The sequence below is a fragment of the Nuphar pumila genome, chromosome 13 (genome assembly GCF_984573655.1).
Source record: "Nuphar pumila chromosome 13, dmNupPumi1.hap1.1, whole genome shotgun sequence".
Lineage (NCBI taxonomy): Eukaryota > Viridiplantae > Streptophyta > Magnoliopsida > Nymphaeales > Nymphaeaceae > Nuphar > Nuphar pumila.
Window position 1 is genome coordinate 95936402 of NC_143261.1, and position 27243 is coordinate 95963644.

General features: G+C 38.1%; 1 protein-coding gene across 3 annotated transcripts in view; it reads left to right on the forward strand.

Annotated features, from left to right (window-relative positions):
* LOC149819311 (protein ILITYHIA-like) overlaps nt 1–27243 on the forward strand; it is a 139057-nt gene that overhangs the window by 24078 nt on the left and 87736 nt on the right. For all 3 annotated transcript variants that reach the window (XM_089985129.1, XM_089985130.1, XM_089985131.1), the window contains 4 exons: nt 15349–15532; nt 22975–23052; nt 25830–25949; nt 26023–26082. In XM_089985129.1, coding sequence (XP_089841255.1) covers nt 15349–15532; nt 22975–23052; nt 25830–25949; nt 26023–26082 — 442 coding nt within the window. The remainder of the gene's footprint in view (nt 1–15348; nt 15533–22974; nt 23053–25829; nt 25950–26022; nt 26083–27243) is intronic.

Here is a 27243-nt window from a genome sequence, read left to right on the forward strand (position 1 = left end):
CTTGTGCATTTATTGGATATTTCGAAACTCAAAAAGTGTTTTGATGTTATGATATTAAGAATGACAAATTATATGTGTAGAAATGTAACCTTCTTGGAAAACATTAGTGGTTTTGAAAAATGTGAATCTCATGAAGAGAATGTTGACTATTCTTGTTTGAATTATTGTCTAAAAATGATGATGTTTCTAGTGATGATGAATTCACGTATAATGATCTTAGTGATAATGAAGTAGAAGAAAATAATAACTCTTCTCATCAATTTACCGATCATCATATTGAAGAAAGAGCATCTAGTGATCCTATCACTTATACACATAGAGATAAAAACATCTTAAGAATTGCAATTGAAAAATATAGTGAACCTAGTGAATCTACCTCTTCACAAGAAATAAATCCTCGAAGAACCGCAAGGACTAGAAAGTTCCTTTTAGGTTTATATCCTATGATTCATTTTCACCTAGATATAGAGCCTGTCTTAACGCCATTCACTCATATGTGGAACCTAAAAACTATGAAAAAGCCAAAAAAGTGTTGAACGGAGAGAAGTTAATGGATAACGAACTTAGAGCTCTTAGGAAAGCTAAGACATGGGAATTTCAAAATCTTCTCAGTGAAAAGAAAACTATAGGGTGTAGATGGGTTTTCAAAGTTAAGACCTAGAGTGATGGATCTCTTGAAGCTACAAAGCCCATTTAATTGTCAAAAGATATAGTCAAGAATATGAAATAGACTATGATGAAACATTTGCCCATGTTGCGCGTATAGTTACTGTTATATGTCTCATTACCGTTGCTTCAATTAAAAAATAAAATATTTATCAAATGGATGTCAAAAATGCTTTTCTAAATGGTGATCTTAATAAAAAAGTGTATATAGATGCCCCTCCAGGTATGGAGATTCTTAAAGATAAACTGCTTCGCCTACGAAAAACTCTTTATGGTTTAAAACAAGCTTCCAAGGCTTGGTATGATAGATTTAATAATGTAATGTTGAAAAGTGATTTTTCTTCATGTTTTACTGGCACAACCTTGTTTGTCAAAAAATCTAATGCGGGGATAATAATTTTATTATTGTATGTTGACGATATGCTAATAACATGTGATGATATTAAAGGAATTCAGAGCATAAAATCTATTTTAAAAGATAAATTTGAAATCTCGGACTTTGGATTTTTAACATATTTTTTAGGAATTGAACTTGTCTCGTTATTTTCTATCTCAAACTAAACTTGCATTTGAGATTATTGACAGGTCAGAAATTACAAATGATAAAATCTGTGAAACACCTGAAGTAGTAGGAACAAAGATGAAAATTGATGATTGAATTCTTCTAAAAGACCCCACCCCTTACCGGCAACTTGTTGGATCTTTAATGTACACATGCTGTTCATATTGCAAGCTAATTCCAACATGCCCCTACATCAGTTCATATGCGCACAATTCTTCGGATCATCAGATATATAAAGGGATTTTTGAATAAGGGAGTATTTCTATCTTCGTCTTCTTAATTAAATTTAATAGCTTATACTGACTCTGATTGGGGAAGTGACCCAAATAACCGTCACTCCATCACTGGTTTTTGTGTGTTTCTAGGAGAATCATTAATCTCATGGAGGTGCAATAAACAACAAAAGGTGTCTTTATTATCCACTGAAGCTGAATACCGAGTCATAACAACTACTAATATTGAGATTGTCTGGATTCGTCAGCTACTGGAAGACATGGGGATTCATGTTCAAGGGCCTACGAAGCTGTGTTGTGACAACAAGAGATTAATCTATATTGCCAAAATTCATACATTGTATGAGCGCACCAAGCATATCGAGATGGACTGCCACTATGTTAGAGAAGAATATTTGAAGAGAGTTATAGACCTTCCTTATGTAAGATCTGAATATTAATTGGCGGACTTTTTCACCAAGGCACTCTATTCTCCTAGATTCAACTTTCTCCTTGGCAAATTTTCGGTCATTTCGCCCTAGGTTTGAGGGGGGGTGTTAATTTGTCTCTCTCTCACACACACATATATATACTCTTTTTATTGTAATAACAAAATTAAGGGTAAATATGTCTTTTTCCCTTTTCCATGCACATTTCTTTTCTTTATTTTTCTTTTTTTTATTCTTTTTATTTTTTCTTTTTGTCTTGTAGCCATGGAGGGGCCCACCTCATAGGAACATTGGGCCCCTCCAACTGTCAATAATACGACCGTTGGAGGGGCTCCAACGTTCACATGAGGGAGCCCCTCCAAGGGTCCTCTCTTGTTATAAATAGGGGTCTTCCCTTTTGTAAATTATTAAGCTTTTAGGAAAAGCTCTTCACTATTTAATAAAGATTATATTTTATTTATATGCCTTCGTGCATTTGTGAGCATTTGTGATCTCTTCTATGTGTTGTGCCTTTGAGCACACTTATTTCTAAGTGTTCATCTTGTGCCTTTATGCACACATTACGTATTTAGCATTTAGTATTTTTGTACACTTTGTCTCTTTGAAGACATTTTCACAAGGTCAATCTCAAAAATAAGCATGTCATCTGCTGGAAATAGTTACAAAGTTTAGACAAAGCAGTGGAATGTTCTTTCAGGTCTTTATAAATCCACAAGCTCTCTTTTCAAGCAACAAAGTGTTAAAATGTAAAATATTTTTGTATTTTTGTATTTTTTATTTATTTTTAGTTTTTCTTATTTACTTTTTTTTAACTATCTAGTTCAAATAGAACTAGATAGTTAGTGTTTTGGTCAAGTTCCAGTTGGAACTGGAACTTGACCAAACTCTAGCCGTTGGACTAGCTCCAACGGCTAGAGGGAGAGCTCCTTATGAGCTCTCCTCTCCTCTCTATTATAAATAGGGGTGCATCCCCCATTGTAACTCACTTGTAGAAAATGCTTTTTAAGCATTTCACATTTTAATAAAAATCCTTTTTTAGTTTTGTGTTTTCCATTTTTATCCTTTTACGGGTCTTGTGTGAAGTGTCTTTCTAGGCACTTGTTTGCTTGGGTCAAGTGCTTTGGTGGAACACCATCACTTTCTTACATGGTATCAGAGCCACGCGATTATTAGATCTTGGAGACAATTTGCTTCGATTTTCTTGCCCCTTGTGCAAAAGGTGTGTTATCACCTTGTTCTTGCAAAAGTGTTCATCACTTCATTATTGACTTCAAAATGTATCATTTGAAGGGCTTCAACATCATTGTATTGTATCTCTTTCCCTTCTCACACATTTTTTCTTTCTTTTTCGTTTCTTTTTCTTTTATCCTGCTTCTTTTTCACCTCTTGTAAACGATGGATGACAATGAAAAAATCACCATCATCCTCATGAAATTAAGTGACACAAACTATGTAACGTGGGCTTCAATCATGAAGCACCACATATGAGGTAAAGGCTTATGGGGAATCGTGGATGGTTCTGATTCAGAACCCAAACTATCCCTTACCAAGAAAGAGGGAGATAAGGAGGTCCCATTATCAGAGGAAGAGAAAATCAAGGCTTTAGCCTCCTATGAAAAAAATGGAAAGAGTAAAGAATGGGACATGCAAAAGTAATGTCATGGTTTATCAATAGTGTTGACATTAAAAAATGTTCTAGTCTTGCCAAGTTTGATCATGCCGATAAGACATGAAAATACCTTAAAAATATGTATTCTCTTAAAGATATTGCGCATGTGTGCAATCTTCAAGAAAAGGTTCAGATGATGACCCAAGGTGACAAATCAATTTGAGAATATTACAATGGGCTATCCGAACTCTGGGAATAACTATCTCTTTTGGAACCAAAATGACACTATGCCGAGGATATTGAGCTTCGCCAAAAGCAGCTCGATGCTGAACATTTCTACCAGTTTATAACTGGGTTAAGGCTATAATTTGAGTCCACCAAATCGGCCCTCCATCACCGTGGAAAACTTTCCACTATCGTGGAAACTATTGAAGAATTAACAATGGAGGAAAATTGTCTTCGGAAAAGCACCCCTAAAGCTGATGATGATTCCGTCCTAGCAGTATCTAGGCCTGGGAATCATACTCGTACTTACAAGCCACCTCACTTTGGAAGACAGAATGATAAGTTTGACAAGATAAAAGTTATTTGCCACCACTATCATGAGTCATGGCACTACAGGCCCCAATGCCCTAAACTAAAAAGGAGGGATGAAAAAAGGGTTGCCATTGTTGAAGTCGAGCCAAAAGATCAAGATGTGCCTGTTTCCATGGCTCAACTGATGGAGATCCTCCAACCTCTTCTCAAAGGGGTATCATCTTCAACTGATGCCTCAACTGGAGTGGCAGTTGCATCTGTTTCCGGTCTAGGTAATTTTCCTCGGCTTTTAGATTCTGGTGCTTCATTTTATATGACCTTAAATGACAAGTGCTTATCCGAATGTCTTAAAAACAACTCAAGTATATCATCAAAAATTTTCACAGAAGATGAAACATCTATTGAAATAAAAAGAATTGGCTGTTTTGAAAATTACCAACGTTTTTGTATTCCCAATGTTAGATATATCCCAAAAATAAATTTGAATCTTCTATCTGTTTTACAAATTTTTGATTATGGATGTAATATATCCTTCTCTTCTGATGGTTGCTGGGTACAGGATTGCCAGTCAGGAAAGCTGATTGGGGAAGGCCATAAAGAAGGAGGACTATATTACATGGACTTTTTGGAATTACCAAAGAATATTTTTTGTCTAAATATTCAGAAATTGAAGATAGAATTATGGCACAAAAGACTTGGCCATCCTCATATGTCTAAAATCCAATTCTTCCCAAGTTTGGGAATTTTGCTTGTACAGTCTGCATTCTTGGCAAAATGAAAAGATTATCTTTTTCTAGTAGAACCTTTGTCTCTACAAAACCTTTTGAGTTACTACATTCAGATGTTTTGGGACCCGCACCAGTTATTTCTAAAGGCGGTTATGCGTATTATGTCATCTTCGTTGATGTTTTTTTTAGGTACACTTGGATTTATTTTTTTAAGCGTAAATCCAAGATTTTTCTTCATTTTCAAATATTTCATAAGATGATTATTAATAAGTTTCAAAGTAATATCACCATTTTTCGCACCGATTCAGTGGGAGAATTTATATCCGGAGAATTTAAAAATTATCTTAATCTACATGGCATTATTCATCAACGATCATGCCCACACACACTTCAACAAAATGGTCTTGTTGAACACAAGCACCGCCACATTATGGAAATCACTAGGACTTTGCTAATTGCAAGTCAAGTTCCAAAAGGGTTTTAGGCTGAAGCAGTCCTAATTGCCACCTATCTCATCAATAGAATGCCATCCTCTTATTTGAAAAATATTTCTCCAATTGAGAAACTTTATGATTTAATACCGGATTACTTTAGGTAGATAGTTTTTGGTTGCAAATGTTTTGTATTAAAAGAAAAAAATGATAATTTTTTCCCTCGGACAATCTCATGTGTCTTTTTTGGATATGCTGAGAAAAAAAAGGTTACAGGTGATATGATATTCAAAATGACAAATTATATGTATAAAAAATGTGTCTTTTCTAGAAAAAGAGAATGCTTTTGAGAGTGAAAAACCTAAGGATATTACTGAATATTCCTTTCTAATTGATTTAATCTCGAAATTTGGTGAAGAGAATTTTGAATGCAACTTTGACAATGATCAAAGCCCTGTTATTCCTGACACTGACAACAAAGACCAAACCAGTAGAGATGTTGGATTGCATTATACAAGACGAAGAGTTGGAGAACCACATCCTACATGTGCGTTAGAAAGGTTCTCCAAAGTTCCTCCTCGACGAACTTCTAGAATTTCTAGACCTCCCAACAAATTTGTTTCTTATGACTCCCTTTCACCATCATATAGGGTTGTCTTAGCTTTAATCCAATCCTACGTTGAACCTTCCTCCTACTCTGAAGCCAAAAATCATAAAGAATGGGTTGAAGCTACGAAAGTAGAATTGGATGCTTTAGAAAAGGCCAGGACTTGGTCCATTCAAGACCTTTCTTTTGGAAAGAAACTTATAGGGTGTAGATGGGTTTATAAAGTCAAAACCAAAAGTGATGGGACTCTAGAAAGATATAAAGCACGACTCGTAGCCAAAGGTTATGCTCAAAAGTATGACATTGATTACGAAGAAACTTTCGCTCTTGTAGCCCGTATGACTACTGTCAGAACCCTAATCTTCTTGACCTCTGTTAAAAGGTGACATGTTTTTCAAATGGATGTTAAAAACACTTTCTTAAATGGGAGGCTTGCTGAAGAAGTATACATGGATCCTCCACCTGGCATTTGTATTCTTACGGGTAAAACTCTTTGTCTTGAGACAGCTCTCTATGGTCTTAAACAAGCTCCAAAAACCTGGTATGACAGGTTTAGTCATGTTATGACAGATATTAGATTTCATTCTTGTTTAACTGACATTGCTTTGTTTGTTAAGAAATCTGATGCAGGTATAATCATTCTTCTCTTCTGTGTGAACGATATGATCATCATTGGTGATGACAAACAGGGAGTGACAGATATCAAAACTCTTCTTAAAACTCATTTTGAAATGTCTGATTTAGGATTTTTGAGATATTTTTTAGGAATAGAAGTTGCTTATTTTCCTTGGGGATATCTGATCTCTCAATCTAAATTTGCTTATGAGATTGTTTCCAGGTCTGTCATTACATATGAAAAGACGTTGGACACCCCTGATATAGTCAATGTTAAAATGAAAATTGATGATGAAGAGCGTCTCGATGATCCTACCCCCTTTAGACAGCTTGTTGAAGCACTCTTCTATCTTTCTATCACTAGGCCAGATATTGCGCATGCCGTATATACAACCAACCAGTTTCAGTATGCTCCCACATCTGTTTACATGGGAGTAGTTCTACGTATTATTAAATATTTAAAGAATTCTCTTTCACGAGGACTCTTCTTGTCTGCTTCATTATCATTAGATTTAATTGCTTATACTGATGCTGATTGGGGAGATGATCCTAATAATAGTCCCTCAACCACTGAATCTCTCATATCGTGGAGGTGCAAGAAGCAACAGAAGGTTTCTCTATCCTCCACTGAGGCCGAATATCGAGTCATGACAACCACTACAATGAACGTCGTATGGCTCCGTCGTCTACTTGCAGACATGGGAGTTGCAACAACACATGCTTCACGAATGTGTTGTGACAACAAGAGTGCAATCTACATTGCAAGCAACCAGACGTTCCACGAACGTACCAAACACATTGAAATGGATTGTCACTATGTCAGAGAGGAGTACTTGAATGAAACCATTGATCTTCCATATGTTACATCAGAATGCCAGTTAGCAGACTTCTTCACCAAGTCTCTTGCAGCACCCTGATTTCACTTTATCTTAAACAAACTTCCGCTCATTGTACCGTAAGTTTGAGGGGGAGTGTTAAAATGTAAAATATTTTTGTATTTTTGTATTTTATATATTTTTTATTTTTTTCTTATTTACTTTTTTGTATTTTAACTATCCAATTCAAATAGAACTAAATAGTTAGTGTTTTGGTCAAGTTCCGGTTGGAACTTGACCAAAATCTGGCCGTTGGAGCTAGTCCAACGGCTAGAAATCTAACCTAGGGCATAACTAGGTTTGGTTGCCTGATCTGAACGGACATCCTCAACTGCTCTCAATAGTGGGTTAGAAATTTTCTAAATGGGAGCACAAAATAAAAGCTGTTCTGGAAGACCTGCTTTTGATAGCATGAGAGATTAAACATCGCCCTGTAGATGATCAACATTATGCAGCTTTCATCAGCAGGAATAAATTGGTATCATCTGCAAACAACCAGGGTAGTGTGCAAAATCTTAGCATAGTTGCTGTGGATGCTGCATTTTGTCTAACTAGTAAAAGAGTCTGAAGATCAATGACCTCCTGGTCCATTAAAAGAGTCTGAAGATCAATGATCTCCTTGTCCATTGCACATGTGTGTGTTTCAGTGTGCTTGCAAGCATGCGTGCTCAACAGCTGTTTTGTGTGTGTGCGTGCACGGCGGTGTGTGCATGTAATAACCTCAATTTTTGTAATTTATTTATTTAAATCTATTTGAAAATAACGAGTATTTTTCTAAATTTGGGCCTCGGATCCGTTACCGGATCCAGAAATGAATGCATAAATAACCCACCATGAGGTATTAAAACTATACTTATAATAGTTAAATAAATAATTAATAGTATAAAAAAAGAAAAGAAAAAGAAAAGAAAAACCAAGTATTTAAGGTTGGATTCGTGTTTGGATCCAAATGGATCCAACATGTGGATCTAAGATCCATAAAAATGGTCTTTATATCCATATCTATAATAAAACTAATAATAATAATAATAAGAAGAATATATAAATAAAATTTAAATTTTTATTTATTTATCTGAGGATCCATAGTTGGATCCATTTGGATCCAACTGATGGATCCATATAGTTTGGGGGTCGGGTTACGGGCCTCGGGTCCGGACCCGAGCCGCGCCCCCTGTGTAACCCTTTTTAAAGAAAGGGGCAACCCGATAAGGGTTGCCCGTTAGGTCTTCAGCAAATCAAGAAAGGGGCATGAGGGTGGGGGTTACGCAGGCGTAACCGAAACCCCACCCATCTCGGCAAGAAGGGAGGGGTTCGGCGATAAATGGGAGGTGGAAGAGGGGGTCTCACCCTCTTCCCTTGTCTCCCTCGTTTCTCCCTTCCCTCGTCTCTCTCTCTCTCGTGTAGACGTGCAGCGGAAGGCTGGAAGTCGCCGGAAGGCTGCAGCCACCAGCAGCCACCGCAGGCTACGACAACCCTTCTGTTGTCTTTTCCCTTGCGTGCAACCACCACGACACCGGAGCAGTCGAGGCCGGTGGAATAGCTCTTTCTCGCACGGCAGCAACCCCAAACATTGGATTTTAAAAGGTACGGGTTCTCTTTTGCTTCAATCAAGAATGGGAGCATAGGTCTGTATCCCATGCGATAGTTTGGTAGGGATTAATGTTGGGATTATGAGTTGTGTTGCCAATATATTCTGAACGAGGTGAAGGAATCATAGTCATTCATGCGTTTGGTTGTTTTTCCTCTTGCATGTAAAAGGGATGCCTTAGTGTGTTGGTTTGTTTTTCATCGATACCTATCTGAGGGAACTTCTGCACGACCTATGTTTTCGGGTTCTGATGTCCAACTGAATGAGCCTCTGTTTATTAACTGGCGTATGCATTATGTTTTCTGGTAAATTTTCATCTAGGTAAATCTCTGCCTGTTTAATAGTCATTTGATGTTGCTTTAAAATCTATGTAGTCTTAATAAGTATTGGAATAGGCTTAACGCTTGCTATATTCCGAAGTCTGGAAATTTTATGGACAAATTTCTGAAAATACATATTCGTTCATGGTGTTATCTGTGGAAAACAACTAAGATAAATTGCAGACATGCTGAATGGTACACTCTTGTGATCTGATATACTTTTTGAGACTGAGAAATATAATGAAATCTTAGATTGGCCCTTTTCAATTTGCACTAGTATATATATATATATATATATATATATATATATATATATATATATATATATATATTTGTTGAAAAACACATAGAGAAAGTCTGATAAATGCCACTCTTTTTGGGCTGCTCTCAGTGACCGGTAGTAATAACTCCCGGTATGTAGAACTCTTGTGTGTTTATTGAAATAGGTCTGCCAACATACTAATTTTGGTATATATATATGTATATATATATATATATATTTATATATATACGCACACACGGGTCAGCATGTATATGTATATGTATTCAGGGTTGCAGTTAAGGTTTCCTGAAGTTTTTGATGTGTTGATTCCATGACTCATTGCTGATATGGTGGACAGCATGTTAAAAGATTTACGTGGTTAAATTTGCGAACAAACTCAGACCTATTTACATGCGCAAATTTCCTTTTTAGTATAGTTGATTATAAAATATCTTGACTTCTTTGGGTTAGCATGTTGGACATGGATTTAAATTGACCACTTATGTAGTTTCGGTATCTATACAAATTTAAAGTTCTCTTATACTACATCTGTTTATGGTACATGTCCAGCTGAGCACAAGAGTCGGTTTGAACCGAGCTCTTGCTGGGTATGTCGGAACCAAGGGTACGACTGAAATTCAAAGGAAAAATGGGTTTGGATTTCGGGTTGGTCTGTGGAGGGGGCTCCTGAATGAGTCGACTGCCCTGTCATCAATCCTGTTCTACATTAGGATGGGTAGATCACAAACAGGATATATATATATATATATATATATTTAAGATTTCAATTGATGTCTTATGAAGCTTTTGGTTATCTGATTTCTCTATTGATCTGATTATTCATAAGTTGCCTATGTTTCGATACATGAAATGATTGAGTTTATGTTTAATATACAAATTTAGTTACGTGTTAATTATGTTGTTAATTTGGTTTCAATATATTGGCTGGGTCATTGCTTCTCAAATAAGACTACATTATACCTGTGTTAGTCCAGCTTTGCATGATTATATTATTTTTTTTTTATATACTCATGTGTAAGTGGTCATTTGCCTCATGATTGTTAGATTTCTTGGTAGCATAATTGATTAATGTCATGCATCCTGTCATACCTATTTACAAGGTGATTAAGAGGCATATGGACGTGCAAAGATTGTTAGGCATACACCCATGTAATCTGTATGACACAAACGTTATGGATGTTATCATAATTTAGCTAAACATGTAAATGTTTTCGGTTGTTGTCGTACAGGCTGTTTTCCACGGCTTAAACTAAATATTATAGACTGAGTTAAATTAGCTTGTGTAAGGTTCAGTTCTTCTTGAAATTTTCACATTTATGCTTACCTGATATTCAGACCTATGTGTGTAAGAGCATGATATGTTTTGTTTTTCTACATTTCACACATTAAGCCAAAATCAAAGTATTTGCTGCAAAGCTACATCTTATGCATATTGTACACTAACTTGATGTATTGACACGTGCACTGCCACTTGAAGGTTCATATGCTGATTAAGATGTGTAATTTCATCAAAGTATGTATGTGACAAAAACAAGTATGTTAAAGCATGCATTGACATAAATGCATAGGCTAAATAAAATCATACATGGGATATGAGCATGTGTATGGAATGAAGACATAGAAAAGAATTCATAATGAACTGTTATTCATGATTTTTGCATGTCAATGCATTGATAATCAAATGATCATCAGGAGGCTGGGTGAGCCTCGAGAACTAGTTGTTCTCCGTTTTAATTATTTTGATGCATTGCAACAAATCAAATGTGAGATTTGTTGTTTTACCGCATTGTTCTATGTTGTCACGGGCTGTGGTCCCGTGAAAAGCTTAGCATGCTGATGTGCAAGCTTATGTTATTAATTCTGCATATAAATTGACAAATGTAAAAGAAAATGAATTAATAACCAGATAAAAGAAAGTAAAGAACAGTGTAATTCACTTTCTCCTTGATGTCCCTGCTTTAGCGTGGGAATCTTGGATATTGCGGTTTAGGAGAAACCGTGAGGATACAAAAACTCCGTGTGCGTTTTGTTGCTCCTGAACCCGATATTGAGGTTCTTCTCCTGGCCACGGTTTTAGGGAGAATCCGCCACTTTACCCGAGAGTGGTGTGTTAGTCACAGCTGTGAGTTTGTTTTAGTATACCAAGAAAGTGGCGCCAGTGGATGCTGTTTTCCCTGGTGTCCCCGACTTTGGATGCTGTTTTTCAAGGTTCCGATGGATGGTGCTGTTTCCTGATATCGGTCGAGGGCTAAGTTTGGAACCCGGTAATAAAATACAAATTTTGTGTGAAGTTACCCCGGGAACCCTACTTGACCTCGGGGTTTGTACCCGTTTGGTGTATCCGCGGGCCACTGTAATTAAAAAGAGAAACTTAAGGATTGTGTGCATTTAATAGGACATGCATATGGAAAGAGGAAAACTTAAATGGAAGATAATAAATGGTTCATGCACTGCACATAAATCATGCATATTCTTGCTATGCATTAGTTCATGCATGTTTACCTGTTCACTTGGTTGTTTATGTTGATCATTGTATGATGTTGAGCTCTTTTGCATTTAATTGCCTTATTGATTAAGTTGTGATCAATGTTACATATTTCGTGTTCCCTCATGTTAAATGTTTAATTATGCATGAATGGTTAATTGACTTAGGAATTGATTATAATCGTATTCCTCAAAATATTACATGGATCTTATTTATGCTTTTTTTCTTATTTGATTCATTAGGGAAACCTGTACACAGAATTCTTCGGATTTTTGACCCTCTTATTTATTGGTTTTTCCCAGGCACAGGTGATCAGTGAAGTCAACTCGCTTCTTAGGGATACGATGGTCACATTTGTTTCAGACGGCTTCACTTACGGACATAGTGGCTCTACCTGTGTTTTCTTTTAGTTCTTCTGATTTCCTGCAATTTGATATTTCACTTTTGACATTGAACATATTACTCTTATTGATTCATTAATAAAAGAGTTCAGTGGATTGGTTATGATTGATAAATGTAAGTTGCTTTGTGGTGTGTGGTTATCCAACTGAAATTGGAACTGTAGGGACCCCAGGTCTCTGGGAAGTTTTTCGCGACTCTTAGAAAAAAAAAATATTTCGCATTTTTCAAAGGTAGGAGTTGGGGTCGTTACAGTGCATGAATTGGCTTAAATTACGTCTGATTTGTTTGTGTACCATTTACAATCATTTGAGTATGCAAGTGGTGCTAGCAGAATGGATACTACAAAATCTAAATCATGAGCACTCATGAAAAGTCCTGTTTTATTGTATCCATAATTTCCTTCCGGGACTGCTTTTGACTAATTCTTTAGTTGTGATATTTAGTCAAACATCCAACAGGATGATTTATTTTAAAGAAATTCAAGGGATTTCTGGGGTTGAGTTTTTTGCTAGTCATTTTTAGTATAAGATGTCACTTATGTGCTTTTGGATAGATTGGTTTTCTCTATGAGAATTTCCGAGTTCATCAATTAGGGTCTTTTTATTTTACCATTGCACGTCACCACTGGATATAATCATGAAAGCCATTCTCTTCTTGTTTATCCTTATGCCTGGTGCTGTTGTTACAAGATGCTGAAGCTCTCAGAATTTCATTTCTGGGTTTTGGCTGATTGTATTAGGTCATCTCTTTCAATATCTCTTATTATATCCAGCCACCATTTGTTGCTGGTTACCTCTTGAGGCTTTTTTCTGTCTTGCTTCATTCTGTTCTATTTGATGCAATCTATTATGGTTGAGGAGCTACTGTCACATGGACAAATGTGGCAGCTTAGTTATCTGAAGTTTGATTTTGATCTGCTTCTTGTTTGTGGGTTTGCTAGTCTACCTTTGCTTCTCTTTGAGATCTTTGTTTAGTTGTGTTTACTTAGATACTTGTCAGGGATACTGAATGGTCTGCACATTTTGGTGGAAATATTTGTTTCTCTTTGTGACAGTGATATTTGCTGACCATTGACCACATATACAATGAACATATAGTGAATAACTTTAGTGTACTGGGAGTGGGAGTCTGATAGCATTTAAACGGGTGGATTGTTTTGGGCTTTTCTTTACATCCAGATTGAGGATTAGTTTCCGTTCATTCCACTTCTGCATGTACCACTGATACCTTACACCAGCATTCATACTCTGAAAGGTTTCATGTTATGTTTTTCTGTTAACTTGGTTGTATCAGCTAAATGTCTTTGATGTTTGAGTCTTTTATATTCTTATAATGGTTTTTGATGGTTCGATTGTGCATGATTATACACCAATTTCTTCTTCCAGCTTTATTAATTCCTATGTCACATGGGTGCGGGGGTGCGGCACTTTCAAAAAACTTCGGTGCGGGGGTGCGGCAAACACACACACACACACACACACACACACACACACACACATATATATATATATATAAAGTCCAAAAGTTGGACATAAATGACAATGGGTGCATCGGGTGCGACGCGGGTGCGGCACCTAGTTGGCGAGTCCCTGTGACAGAGATTAATTCTGTTATGGCAATTTCCTGTGTTACAGAATTGGGAGTATAGCTTTAACTGATTATTCATTTCTTATGTCCATCATGATCTTAAACTAATATTGGGCATCTTATCAGCAAGATAGGTTACTAACCTCTGTTGTGAATCTATGATGTTATTTTCAGTAACTTTTCTTTTGAAACTTGTGATCCATCAAGATGCTTTTGATGTACATATTTGTTTGTTAGCGTGTCTGACCAAATCCTAGTTCAAAGATTCAAGCCTTACCAAAAGCTGGTTTTGGATTGATGGGCCATGAGTTGCAAATTGTGCTTGACTCAGGATGTTCAGTTGAATATACAAACCACTGGTCTAGGTATATGTATCCTAGCATATTGAACTGGAAGCTGGGTTAATTCCATCAGTCAAGAATAATTGGCAAAGTTAATGACTGACCTTAGTTGAGCCTTAATGGCATCATCTATAAAGTGTTTGTGTATAACAAAATCATTTTTTTTAGAATTAATTCTTTAGTCATATGAAGAATTAGTGTTTTGACTCTTTTCTTGTTGCTTATCTTGATTTAGTTGTTATTTCTTCATGAAAAAAATGTGTTGAAAGTTCACCGAGATTACAAAATTCATGTACTCTATGTACAGCAGTTTTTGCTTATATTTTTTTCTTCCTTTTCTTTTTATTTACACTTCATGTGTAAAAGTCTAAACACCTTAATTTGGAACCCCCTATATGTAATGCAATATAAAGTCACCATTCAAATTAATAATTCCATCACTAACTCAGGTGTTTGTTGAGAGTTTCCATGATGTGTGTCTTCTATTTCTGTATATGCTATTGGTTAGATGTTTGCAGGTGAGTATAGTGTGATAGCTATGTATTTTATGGTTTCAGATATTCTCTTGGGTGGTAATGCACTATACAAATTCTTTTATGATCACATGGCTTATGATTCTTCATCATGATTATGCCTAATGGTTATATGTTATACAGAAAAGTACTATTTGCTTGAACTTTGACAGACAGAAATGGTGTTGCCTTTGCAATTGCTAGGTTCTTGTTTTTGATGGGAATTCCTAGGTTCTTGATGAGAATATCCATTGTGCTCTTTTTGGCTGCTTTCAACACATCTGATTACCAATGATAAAATATTTGCTTTGTTGGTTCTTTGGGTGTGAGTGGTCATTAATCTTATGCTTGTAAGGTTACCTTTTTTGCTTGTGGCTTCTATTGCGGTCAATGCCTAGTGAATAGTTTTAGTACTTCAAATGTTTTCAATTTGTAAGACTTAGAAAAACTTTTCATAAGGTATTCTGATGTGTTGTAAAATAATAGACTTGAATTTGGACTTTGTAATGTCAAGAATTTCTAATCATATGTTACCATAGTGATGCAGAAAATTCATTGGATGCTCAAGTGCCATTTGTTCCATCAGCTGAGGTTCTGGTGAAGGCTTTGCTAGTGATATCCTCCATAGCTATGAAAAATGATTTGTCTGGTTGCAAGAGGCTTTTCTTTTTAGCCCACCATCCCTGTTTTACTACTGGTACAAGAAGAGATGCCGTATGGAAGGTAATTTTTCTACATTACTTGGAGAATTCTCGATATATGGATATATATAAAAAAGTTTTTTTTCTTCGTTCACTGTAGTTGTAGTGCCTTTGTTTAAGCTGCCCATGATATTGTAAGTTTCTAGGATGTATGTCCATGAACAAACATATACATAAGCATTTGGCCATGCAATTTGTACAGATGTGCACATGTACAGATACCTATTTGTGTAAACAATTTACTCTAATGATCTGGTCAGATTGATTCAAAGGTTAATCAAGATTCAAGACTTATGGGTGGGATTGTGTCATTTGACTATATGCTGGTTTATCTCTCTTTGTGCTTGATTCACTCTAATAATTTGGTCAGATTGATTTTCAGGTGAATCAAGACTTTTGGGTGGGTTTGACTCATTCGAATATGCACTGGCTCATCTGTGTGTGTGTGTGTGTGTGCGCGCGTGCTTGCACAAACAATAGTTCATTAATCAATGAAATCTAAGGTCACTTAGTTTTGTGCCTTTTGGTAATGCACACCATGTTCTTCAATATTGTGGCTATAGACATGATCTAAAACTCTCGAAGAAGAAATATTTTTTTTTGGACCCGGGCCGGATTCGGACCTGGACTCGACCCAGACCCGTCAGGGTGGTTAGTTGGCTGTGTGCTTATAAAAAAAGCACGCAGCGACAAAGGGGGAGGGGGTCTCTCGAAACCTCCTTCCCCTCTGCTCTCCCGTTCTCTCTCTCTTTCTGCACTTTCTCTCCCCCGACCCTCTCGTTTCTGCTCGTCGGAGATCCCCCGACAACCTACCGCCATCGGCGACCTCCCGTCCGGCAGCCCTCAGGTGACCACTCCTCACCTCTCCTGTCTTCTCCTATTGACGGGATTGGCACAGGCGACCCCGACCCGAGCTCCCTTCCGGAAACCCAAGGTTGGCAGCCTAGGTGCGCACCCCTCTGCCGCCTCCTCTTCCTTTTTTCTTTTCTTCCTTCCATCGACTGCAGGGGAAAAAGCCCCTGCCTGTCGGTCTTTTACGATAGGGAATGGCTGTCCGGCAGGGGCTTTAGCCCCTGCCTATTTGTCGACAGGTCGGCAGGGGTAAAACCCCTGTCGCCTGTGAGAAAGGTTCCGACAGGGGGTTTGGGGCCTCTGCTTGTCTTTTCTTTCACCAGGGAGGGTTGAACCCCCTCCCCGTCTCCTTTTTTTACAGGGAGGGTTGAGCCGCTCCCTGTTTTCTTGTTTTGATGCGTAGGGGAGGGTTCAACCCTCCCTGCCTCTGTTTGTCGCAGGGGAGGGCTCGAGCCCTCTCTGCCTTCGAACTACGCAAGGGAGGGGACCCTCCTTGCCTTCGTAGTACGCAGGAGGAGGGGTCGAGCCCCCTCCTCCGTCCCTTTGATGTTAGGGGAGGGGTCGACCCCCTCCCTGCTTTCATGCTTCGCTGAGAAGGGGCTGAGACCCCCTTCCCTCCTCTATTGGTCAGGGGAGGGGAGGGGTAGAGCCCCCTCCCTGCTCCCTCTTCTCTGGCGTCAGGAAGGGGCTTCGCCCCCTACCTGTTTGCGTGTTCGTCAGGCAGGGGCCAAGCCCCCTGCCTCCCCCTTTGTGGCTAGCGGGCAAGGGCCTCACTCCTGCCTCTTTGCTCTTCCGGTAGGCAGGGCGAAGCCCCTGCTTCCCTCGTTGCTTTCATCAGACAGGGGTGCAACCCCTGCCTCTGTCTGAACCATCGACAAGCGGGGGTGCAACCCCCTGCCTCCCTGTTTCTCGCTGACAGCAGGTCAGCAGGGGCTCGCAGCCTCTGCCTTTGCTTCTTACACTTAAAGCAGGTTTGTAGAGGCACGCTGCCCCTGCCTCTGCCTCTTTTATGACAGAACAACGACAGTGCCCCTGTCCTATCTATTTTCGATTGAGATAGCATGTTGACTTCTTGCTTTTGCAGCTCGTACGACGGATCCCGCTCGCGCCCCGCGATTTGAGCCGTCAATCGCTTACACCCGCAGACGCCAACAAGCTCGCAACTCCCCAAGGTTGGGGAAGATTGCACTGAGGACTTGGACAATTGAATTGAGTTCAATTAATTAAAAAAGATATATATATATATATATATATATATATATATATATATTTATACAAGTATGCAGTTTACTCAAGGACACGGTTTCACGATCTTTGTCCTTTACTTTCTCTCATGTCTTTACTTTGGCATCGCGCTTTGCGCCCAGGCTTTGCGTTTGCACTTCTGCTTTCAGTCTTTACTTTGCCGTCGCGCTTTGCGCCCAGGCTTCTGCTTTTGCAAATGTTTCGTTACTGCCTTGTCATGGTAGATGACGCTTAAGTTTTTGTTCATTTCATGTTCTATAAAAAGGGCATCCTCGTAGAGGATGCAAAGGCATTTACCACTCTTCCTCTTGCGACAAGAGTTGAGTCGGGGGCTTAACGATACATCCTCGTCTAAGGAGAGGCATCCCTAGCAAGGATCCTGGCTTTTCGAGTGAGCAGTCCTGCAAAGTAGACTTGAGAATTTAGGGAGCTGCGCAAAAGCATCAAAGACTGCCCAAATTGAAGTATTCGGAAAAATGTGCTTGTCTATTTTAGTTTGTGCATCCGACACATCTCGGGTAACCCCGAAACGGGGCTCAAACGGACTTCTTGGCGGGGGTTCTGTTGAGAAACCTGTATCCCGTTTATCGAGGCCAGTATTGAGTCATGCGAGGCATGCAAATACTACGATAGTGGATGAGATTATAGAAAATCGCATGCCATATGTTGTCACGAGTTGTTGACTGTTTTAAAAGATAAAGAATGTCAAAAGTAAAGTTTGAGAAACATTACATCTTTGCGAAATACTTCTGTTGAGGCTCCTATTGAGGAGCTATACCCCTTTCATCCTAGAGTACTTGTAGACGTGCACTGCACGTTAGTACTACGAAGATCAGATGAGACGACCGAGCGACCTCGAACAATGCTAAATGCACAATGCTGTAATCAAATAAAATGGTGATTGATCACCTTCACAGGCAAGATGCTCGAGCGGTTGAAAGACCAGAGCATGTAAAATGGGTCGTTAGTTAAGCAACGCATAACGCACCCATTCGCCTTTTGTTTCTGTCAAGGGAGAGTTTGGATCGGTACAAAAACTCCAATGGAAAGGTTGTTAACAACCACCCCACGGGCAAAGATCCGGCCTCCCCAGTCATTGGAGTTAGGGGAAATGGGACTACCAGACATTATCCTAGGTGGTAGATTCCATGGACTTCTGTAGAAATTGGATGCATCTGTTGCCAAGTAACTGCCTTTGGAGAATCCTCTCTCGGTTGAAAGCCGTTCTCTTAGGAGCAGACTCAACTAGCTATTCGGGTTATTGAAAATAATAGAATAACCGACTCCCGAACTAGTCTCAGTTGTTTCTACCTTTGGAGAATCCTCTCTCGGTTGAAAGCCGTTCTCTTAGGAGCAGACTCAACTAGCTATTCGGGTTATTGAAAATAATAGAATAACTGACTCCCGAACTAGTCTCAGTTGTTTCTACGATTCGCGTACCCGCATGCCAGTAATATCGAAACATAAGTCTGTTCACACTGGTTGATGGGTCATAAGACTTGCTAGTTGCTGGGTAGTTCACAACTTACGATCAAATTAATCGTCATGTGCGTTTGACAATTGCACTGCTTACCTGCTTTGAACTGCTTACCCGTTTAACTACCGATCTGCTTTGAACTGCTTAGCTTGATGAATTAAATGCTCTCAATTCAGTTTTTTGTAGCCTCTCTTGTACACATACTAGTTTTTCGCGAAACTAACCCGTTCTATTGGTACAGGTGATGATTAGGTACACCACGGGCGATGGCACGATTGCGAGATGATTTTAAGATTTCTTTTTCCTGCTCTTAGTTCGCGTCCTGGACGTTTTTGGGTTTTGTCACGGATTTTTCTTGGGATATCCAAATTTTGTACCATTGGGAACTTCTTTCAATGAAAGAGGCTTTTCCAAGTGTTTTGCAAGTAACATGTGGAGTGAGTTTTGGTTCTTTTAGCTAACGTGCCCAAAGTTGTCAGCTTGCCTTTCTGAATTCAACAAAAGAATCGTCTTCCGCTGATTACATAAACTCTGAAAGGAAAGAGAATTTTTCTAGTCTCTTGCATGTTTTCTGAAAGGTTCACAAGTTTGAAATTTTGGGGCGTTACACATGAAGATTCATCCATACTAGTGGGTGGATGATTTAGAGAATGAGGGTGCTTTGCTATGTCACATGGGTACATGACTTGGGGCCTGGTGTCCATGTCGTCAATACGGCTTAATCGTGCTTCTACCCGGTACATTATGCATCAGGTTGGGTTACACTCGGTATCTAGGATGGATGTTTTGCAATTTTTAGCTGTTCCGGATCCAACTCCTTATGTATTTAGCTGTTCTGGATCCGACCCCGTTTGCATCTCTATTCTCAGTGGCAGAGAGAGAGAGAGAGAGAGAGAGAGAGAGAGAGAGAGAGAGAGAGAGAGAGAGAGAGAGAGACCCTCCCTCCCTACTTTTTCTTTTCATTAATGAAGGAGATAAGGGGGTGGGGGTTGGTCCCTTTCCACATTTTTTTTTAATTAAAAACAGTTTGTTTTTATTGGATATGGATTTTAATCCAATCAAAACTCATTACACTCACAATTTTAGAACTTTCGTGTTGTACCGTCTGCACTCTCACCCACACTGGTACATATGAGACATAGGGGTGTTGATAAGGAAAAAAACACATGCTATATGAAGGAGGGGCAGAGGGTTACTTGTTTGTATAAAGTGAAAAGCTATTGAAGCACTTGCCATTTATTTATACCAGAGGATTTTTTGAAAGATGGAATTGTGCATGTGTCATTGATTATGCTGACCTGTGGGAGATAGCCGAGTAGTTGTTGATGATATCCTAAGGAGGGGACTTATGCTCCAATGAGATGATATTAAAATGCACGTTGTTAGTTTGATTGGAGGGTTGATGGTAAAAACTGATGAAAGGACTCAAGAAGTTAAAACTATTATCAAAGACATTCTGTAGGCAGTCTGTGACTTTGCATCAGCTGGTGGTCAATTGCTGGTAAGTTGGTACTTGTTTTTAAGTGACTTTTTTCAGTTTTCATGAATTGTCAAGGTTGCCCCACAACTCAAGAGAAGAATGACATTTTTAAATGTATCGTATGTAGAAGAGGGAAGGATTGTGAATGCACTATAGCAATTGCTACGTGTAATGTAGATATGTACGCTTGTTACTTTCTTATTAGTGTAGTTAATGGAGGTATTTGGGCATTTTGAATAATAATTTGGACAGGCTCTCTATTCGATTGTGGTGGTCGGTTGCTGGTAATATGGTACTTGTTTCTAAGTGACCTTTTTCAGTTTTCATGAATTGTCAAGGTTGCCCCACAACTCAAGAGAAGAATGACATTTTTAAATGTATCGTGTGTAGAAGAGGGAAGGATTGTGAATGCACTATAGGAATTGCTACATGTGTAATGTAGTTATGTACACTTATTGTTACTTTCTTATTAGTGTAGTTAATGGAAGTATTTGGTCATTTTGAATAATAATTTGGACAGGCTCTCCATTAGATTGCTTCAGGATCTATTCTGGATGAATGTAATGCAGATTAAGGTTCTCCATCTCAATCATTTTCATTCACTCAGTTTAGTGAAGTTATAGCTCTTCCTGTGGCAATATTGGCCATACAAGCTGGTGAAATTGGCTGCCTGAGCAAATGTTGATACTGTAATATAAGTGATGACATCCCACCTATGAAACAAGTACTGGCATTTTGAGCCATAGTCATACTCAAGATTTGAGGCACGATCAAGAAGCAAATGTGATTACAATGATTTTCTTTCCACTCCATCAATGCCCGCAAGCATGGGGATGCCAGTGGATTAATAACTTGTTGAGGTGGACATACTTTTGCAACATTGACATTGCACCTCATGCCCAAAACTGGATATTATTTATGCAACTGATAGTGTGCTTGCCTTCACTTGGACATATTTTGGTTCTTTTTTCCCCCTTTCTATGGAAAGAAAATTTGTGAATAGAAAAGGATCCGACTGACCATTAGCTAAAATGGTTGTTTTTTGAAACTTAAATTTTTTCCCCGGAACTTTGTATTTCTTGTCATCCCTCACCTGTTGGCTTCTGTTTGTCTGTTTGCTTATGTCAACTGTTAAGGAAACAACTGGTTTTGCAATTCAGTCATGCTTTAAGAAGTTCAAACCCTATCTAATCTGTTACCATTGTCTTTGTAGTTGCAAGTGGATCTCACCATAAGAACCATAGTTGGATTATTAAGATGCCTTTTCTGGTCAAGGGCACCTGTTGGAAGTTTCATACAATGCTTTAAAACTCGCCGAGTCAACTTGGTGACTCGGTTAACTCAGCTTGACTCACCCATTCACCTCGTCAAAAAACTTGTTTGACCAGGTTATCCACAAGACTCGGCTGTCAGCTGAGTTTTCATATGATTAGGCTATGACTTAGCCGAGTCATATGTATATGTATATTTTGTATGTATTTATTTATATATTGTATGAGTTACAATGTATACATTTTGTATAATGTATATGTAAGTATACTTATGTAACTGTATATCATACATATTTATATATGTAATTATCTATTTGATTTAATACATTAAAAAAGTTAACATGACTCAGCCGAGTCACGCATCAGGTACTGCCAAGTCAAGTCTCGAGTCAGTGGGTTTTAAAACATTGGTTTCATATGTCAACCACTGACAAATTCCACCATTTCCCTGGCTTGAATCTCGTTCAATCCATAAACACGTGCAATCCCATCTCCAACTGAGACCACTCGACCGATAACCATCTGCGGGACTTCGGAGCCCCCCACAGAGGTATAACATTGGTAGCCACCACCTCTTAGACGAAAGAAGTTTTGTAATGAAGCTCCCGTTGTGATGGGGGAAAATTAAGTATCTTTACATTATCTAATAGCCTTCACCCTATGTCACAGGGATTCGGCTAGCAGGGTGCCGCACCTGCGTCGACGCGATGCGACGCGGGTGCGGGTGCAGCACCGGGTGCGGTCAACACATCCAGGGTCATTTTGGTCCAATTTTCGGACTTAAACAAAATTTGCCAAGAAATTTTTTTTGCCGTATATGTCACAGGGATTCTCCAACTAGGTGCCGCACCCGCACCCGATGCGGTCAACCTGACCCTGGGTGCAGTCAACGCACCCAGGGTCATTTATGTCCAACTTTTAGACTTTATATATATATATATATATATATATTATATTTTTGCCGCACACCCGGGTTTTTTGGAAGTTCCGCATCCCCGCACCGGCACCTGCACCCGCACCCATGTGACATAACCTTCACCATTTGGTAGCTCCTTTCGTTGTAATATCATGTTCTTGGCAATGTATTTTCTTTAGTTTTCTTTGAATTTCTAATAAATATATTGTTTTATTTGATTCAGAGACTTCAGAAGAGTTTGCAGAATTATGGAATTGATGTTGCTGGTATCCTTTCATGCCAAATTGAAGCCTTATGCCAGGTGCCAAGTAATTTGAGCTATATGTAATTGAGAAACTGTTCTGTGATAAGGTTTTTCTTTTTCTTTTTATGCTACTCAGTTGGTTCTCATGTACAATTATCTTTATACACTGTTTGTTCCCATGCTTTGTATCATGTGTTATACTAAAGGTATGGTTCTCTTGACTTATGCTAGGCGATATATATAGTAGGTGGTAGCTACCTACAACTTTTCTGGCCTACCGGGCTTTTCAAGGAGGTTTTCCATGTTTTCCTTAACTCTGACCTTACAGATGTGTTCTACATGCTTGATTTTATAGGAAGGTAAGTTTTTATAAGATTTAAAAATCGACGGTTTAAAATTTTCATAAATATTCAAGGCTTAAAAAATCATGTTTTATATTGAAGACATGATTCAAATGTCGTTTCCTAACAAATCAACCATGCCAAACACATCTGCAGGGTCAGATTTGCGAAAAAACCGAAAATGACCGTTCACTCGTGGTAGGCCACAAAAGTGGTAGGCAGCTCCCACTTTTCTTTTATATATATATGTATATCCCATCGAGCTTCTTTATTTCATGCTTATTTGATGCGTGCCTTGCTTTGATAGGTTGATGGAGGTGATGTTATTGCATGCTTCATTTCCTATCAGTAGCCGGCAACTTCTGTTTTGCTGGAAGCGTGCTGATATGCTCACATGGTGGCTGTATGTGAAATAAACATCTGGCTTTAGTAAACTTTTGGCTGGCATAGCGTAAACATTCAATGGTGGCAATCTTTTCCAACCCAAGAAAAGCAATTTACTTTACGAGCCAAAATATGTGAAGCATTTTAACTAGGAAATATCAAAAGAATTCTCAATCCTAGAAATCAAAGTATCTATAATATCTGTTGTCTCTTTCGGGAAATAGCTCCACGAAGTTTTCATTTTCTACTCTGTAAGCCAATATGTCTGTTGATGTAAATTCCGAACCTCTAAGATATTCCAAGTATTTATGAATCTAAGATATTCGATTTGCCTTAGATGATTTAATTTGCATAACGGTGAGAAAGGTAAAATTCTCATTGAAGTAACACCATTAAGGTAAAAATATTTGATAGCCAGGATATTAACCATTGAGAAAACAATCTATGATAAATGGTCTGGACAGAAGCCAAACACCATTCCTAGGCAATTTAGTGCAGGCCATATTTCTGTCAGGGCATTTTCTATTTGGGAATGGGTGGTCTTGGTTAGCTTTGTGGTTTTAAGGTCATCATAGTATTACATACAATGATAAAATTTTTATGTTGAAACTTGAAAGTAAGAAAACACATTAGAGCGAGCGTTGCTAGAGTCTTTATGGTTATAGTACTTTTAAAATTTTGGAATGTAAATATTCAACATTTCAATATCAGTTCTCTCCAATGCTTCTTATTTAACTCGATAATGTTCTCTGGTCTTTGAAGTTATCGGTGATGGTGATCAATCATCTTAATTATTGTAACATTTCATCTTCCAAGTCAGGGATGACTTCTCCAATGTCTGGAGATTGAATGGCAGGCAGTGCTTTCTTCTAGGTTACACCTATTGAGCTCTTCACAGTTCTTTCTTTCTATAAATCTCCTATTTAACCGCTCTTGTCGCCTATTTAGGGGCCTGAACTAACCTCATGCCTGTCTTATTTCAATTACTAGTTGGTTTGAAATGACCTTCAACCCATTCAAATTTGAATATAGGGGTTTGCAAATGGCTAGTTGCGGCTCACTTTGCTGTACTGATTAAGCATCCAATTTCTGGCTATTTTTTATCTGTTCTTTTCTTGTTAGGTTGAGACAAGATTTGGTACTGCTAGAATGTTATTTAGAGTTCCTTGTCTAACATTGTATAAATCACTGCTTGGACAACACTTAAAGTTTGAAAGTCACACTCATGCTCAACTGGTGTTAATATTTTGTATGGTGGGGCTCTACGGTATGAAATTCAAGGATGTTTGTGACATCATGAGCAACCTATAGCCATTCATTGTCAAATCCAGAACCTTCTCTTTCTTTGTGCCAGGGATTGATAAGCAGGGCGTGATCTCTTGGAGTGATTCTCAAATAACTGGATAGCACTTGGATGAAGCTCTTGCATCACCTACTTGATTTATCTTGTTTCTGTTCATATCATTGACCACGCCATCACTGTACATATCTTTCTTCATGCAAACATAGAGCCATGTATGATGTTATGTTTCTCTTTTGGTTGGTTCCTCATTGGCTTTTTTTAAAATGTGCTTTGTGTTGCTTTACTGCAAATTTATCTTTTTGATTCTAGATAGAAAAAGGCTGTTCTGGATGATCTTCCTTAGTTTTCCTTCAAAATTTTCTGTTGTCACCTTTCATGAGTTGCTCACATGGTACTTTTTTAATCGTATACTGCGATTTCATATTTTAGATATGTTGTTTTTCTCTTAAGATTTGTGAATATTGTGAGTATGCATACAGATCTGAAATATTAATTAGCGGAAGTTGCAGCTGATATTCTGTTTTTTTGGCTTACATTCATTACGAATCTGATTCTCTTGCACTGAAGATTCTATAGTAAAAGGAGAAATTTTAAGTCTTAACTGCAACTACTAGATATTGTGCTTCTGATCTCTGTGAAGCCCTTTGCCTCCATCTCTGATTCTGTTGTTTGTATACATTTTTTTGTTGTTATTTTTCATTTTTAATTAGTTCTCATTGATTAGATGCTGCTTTCCATGTCCATTTGTTTTCATCCCTTACTATAGATTGCATTTTTTAAAAATGGTTTTTTGATAATTAATTCAGGATTTATTTGGACAAACTGGCGTACTGAGTTTGAACCCGATGGAGCAAGAGGCTGCTTTGCATTCTTTGTCAACTTTGATGTTTTTGTTTCCAAAAGATACATTTTCTCAGTTTGATAAGGTTCAGATTCTTCCTATTTTTCTTTCCGTGTGTTTCTGTTTCCAAGTTAACTTTTTCATATACTTTATTCCAGCATTTTAGCCAACTTCCAGACCGATCTCTACATGATAAACTTTCTGAGAATGACATCAAGGTAAGTATAGTGTCTTCAATAGTTTGTTGTCATCGGATTTATTTCTTTTGAATATAAAATATAGTTTAGAAAAGGTATTGAGAATTTCAATCTCAATCAATGTTCTTTTAAACAATTGGTACTTCCAAGTGTACTTTTATAAGTTCTATCTCACTAGTTATCAAATTGTATAATTTTTGTTAATTGTATTTTTGAGCTCAGTTCTAGGTATTCATCATCTTATCCTGTTTGCCTACAAACTGGCTTCTTGTCATTCTTCTCAGATACATGTTAATGATATGAACTGTTTAATATGATTAGCAGCCTATATTTCCCGGAAAAATTTCCTGCTAGGCATGTTGGTGTCTAACACTTGGTGCCACTAATGCTTCTGGCACTTCTGGACAGTACAATGTTTAATACATGGATTATCTGTTACTTTTAGACCATCATGCATTTGACATTTACAAACAACTGCATTAACTTTAGACCTTTTTGTTTTTGGTTGAAACTCATTTGTGGTTAAGTTTTTGTTGCTTTTGTTTAGAATTACGGGAATCTTGATGATTAAGTTGGACATGGTATTTTCATGATTTTGTAAGTATCATTGAGCAATGAACTATATTTTATTAAGTGTTAGATATATTGCTGAAATGACACACTATTTCATTGGGGTTTAAGGTTCACACAAGCAATAGCCTTATGCTTGTGGGTGCGAGTGTGTTTATGTGTGCGTCCATGCATGCATGTGTGTGTGCAGGTGCAGTTACATACATACACATGCATGGGTGTGCACATGTCTCTGCATGTGTGTGTGTGTGTGTGTGTGTGTGTGTGTGTGTGTGTGTGTGTGTGTGTGTGTTTACTGTTTCCAGATCTAGCTGTAAGCTTTGATGTGTTCAGCACTTCATGACCATGTCTAACACTGACATCTCTATTCGGATCTAAGTAAGATGGTTAGGGTTGATGACACATTTTTTCTTTTTTTTGGGAGTGGGTGGTTGAGGGAACTAATTTAAAGTGTAAGTTTTAGTAAGTTTGTTGTGGGTGGGTTGCATGTTGGCTGTGCCATAGTTCCTCTGATGCAAAGTTTCTCCTTCATTTCCTCTCTTTCTTGTTCTCTTGGCTGACTCCCTATCACCTTTTTTTAAAGTTCACCTTTTGATCACTCAAAAAGAAAAA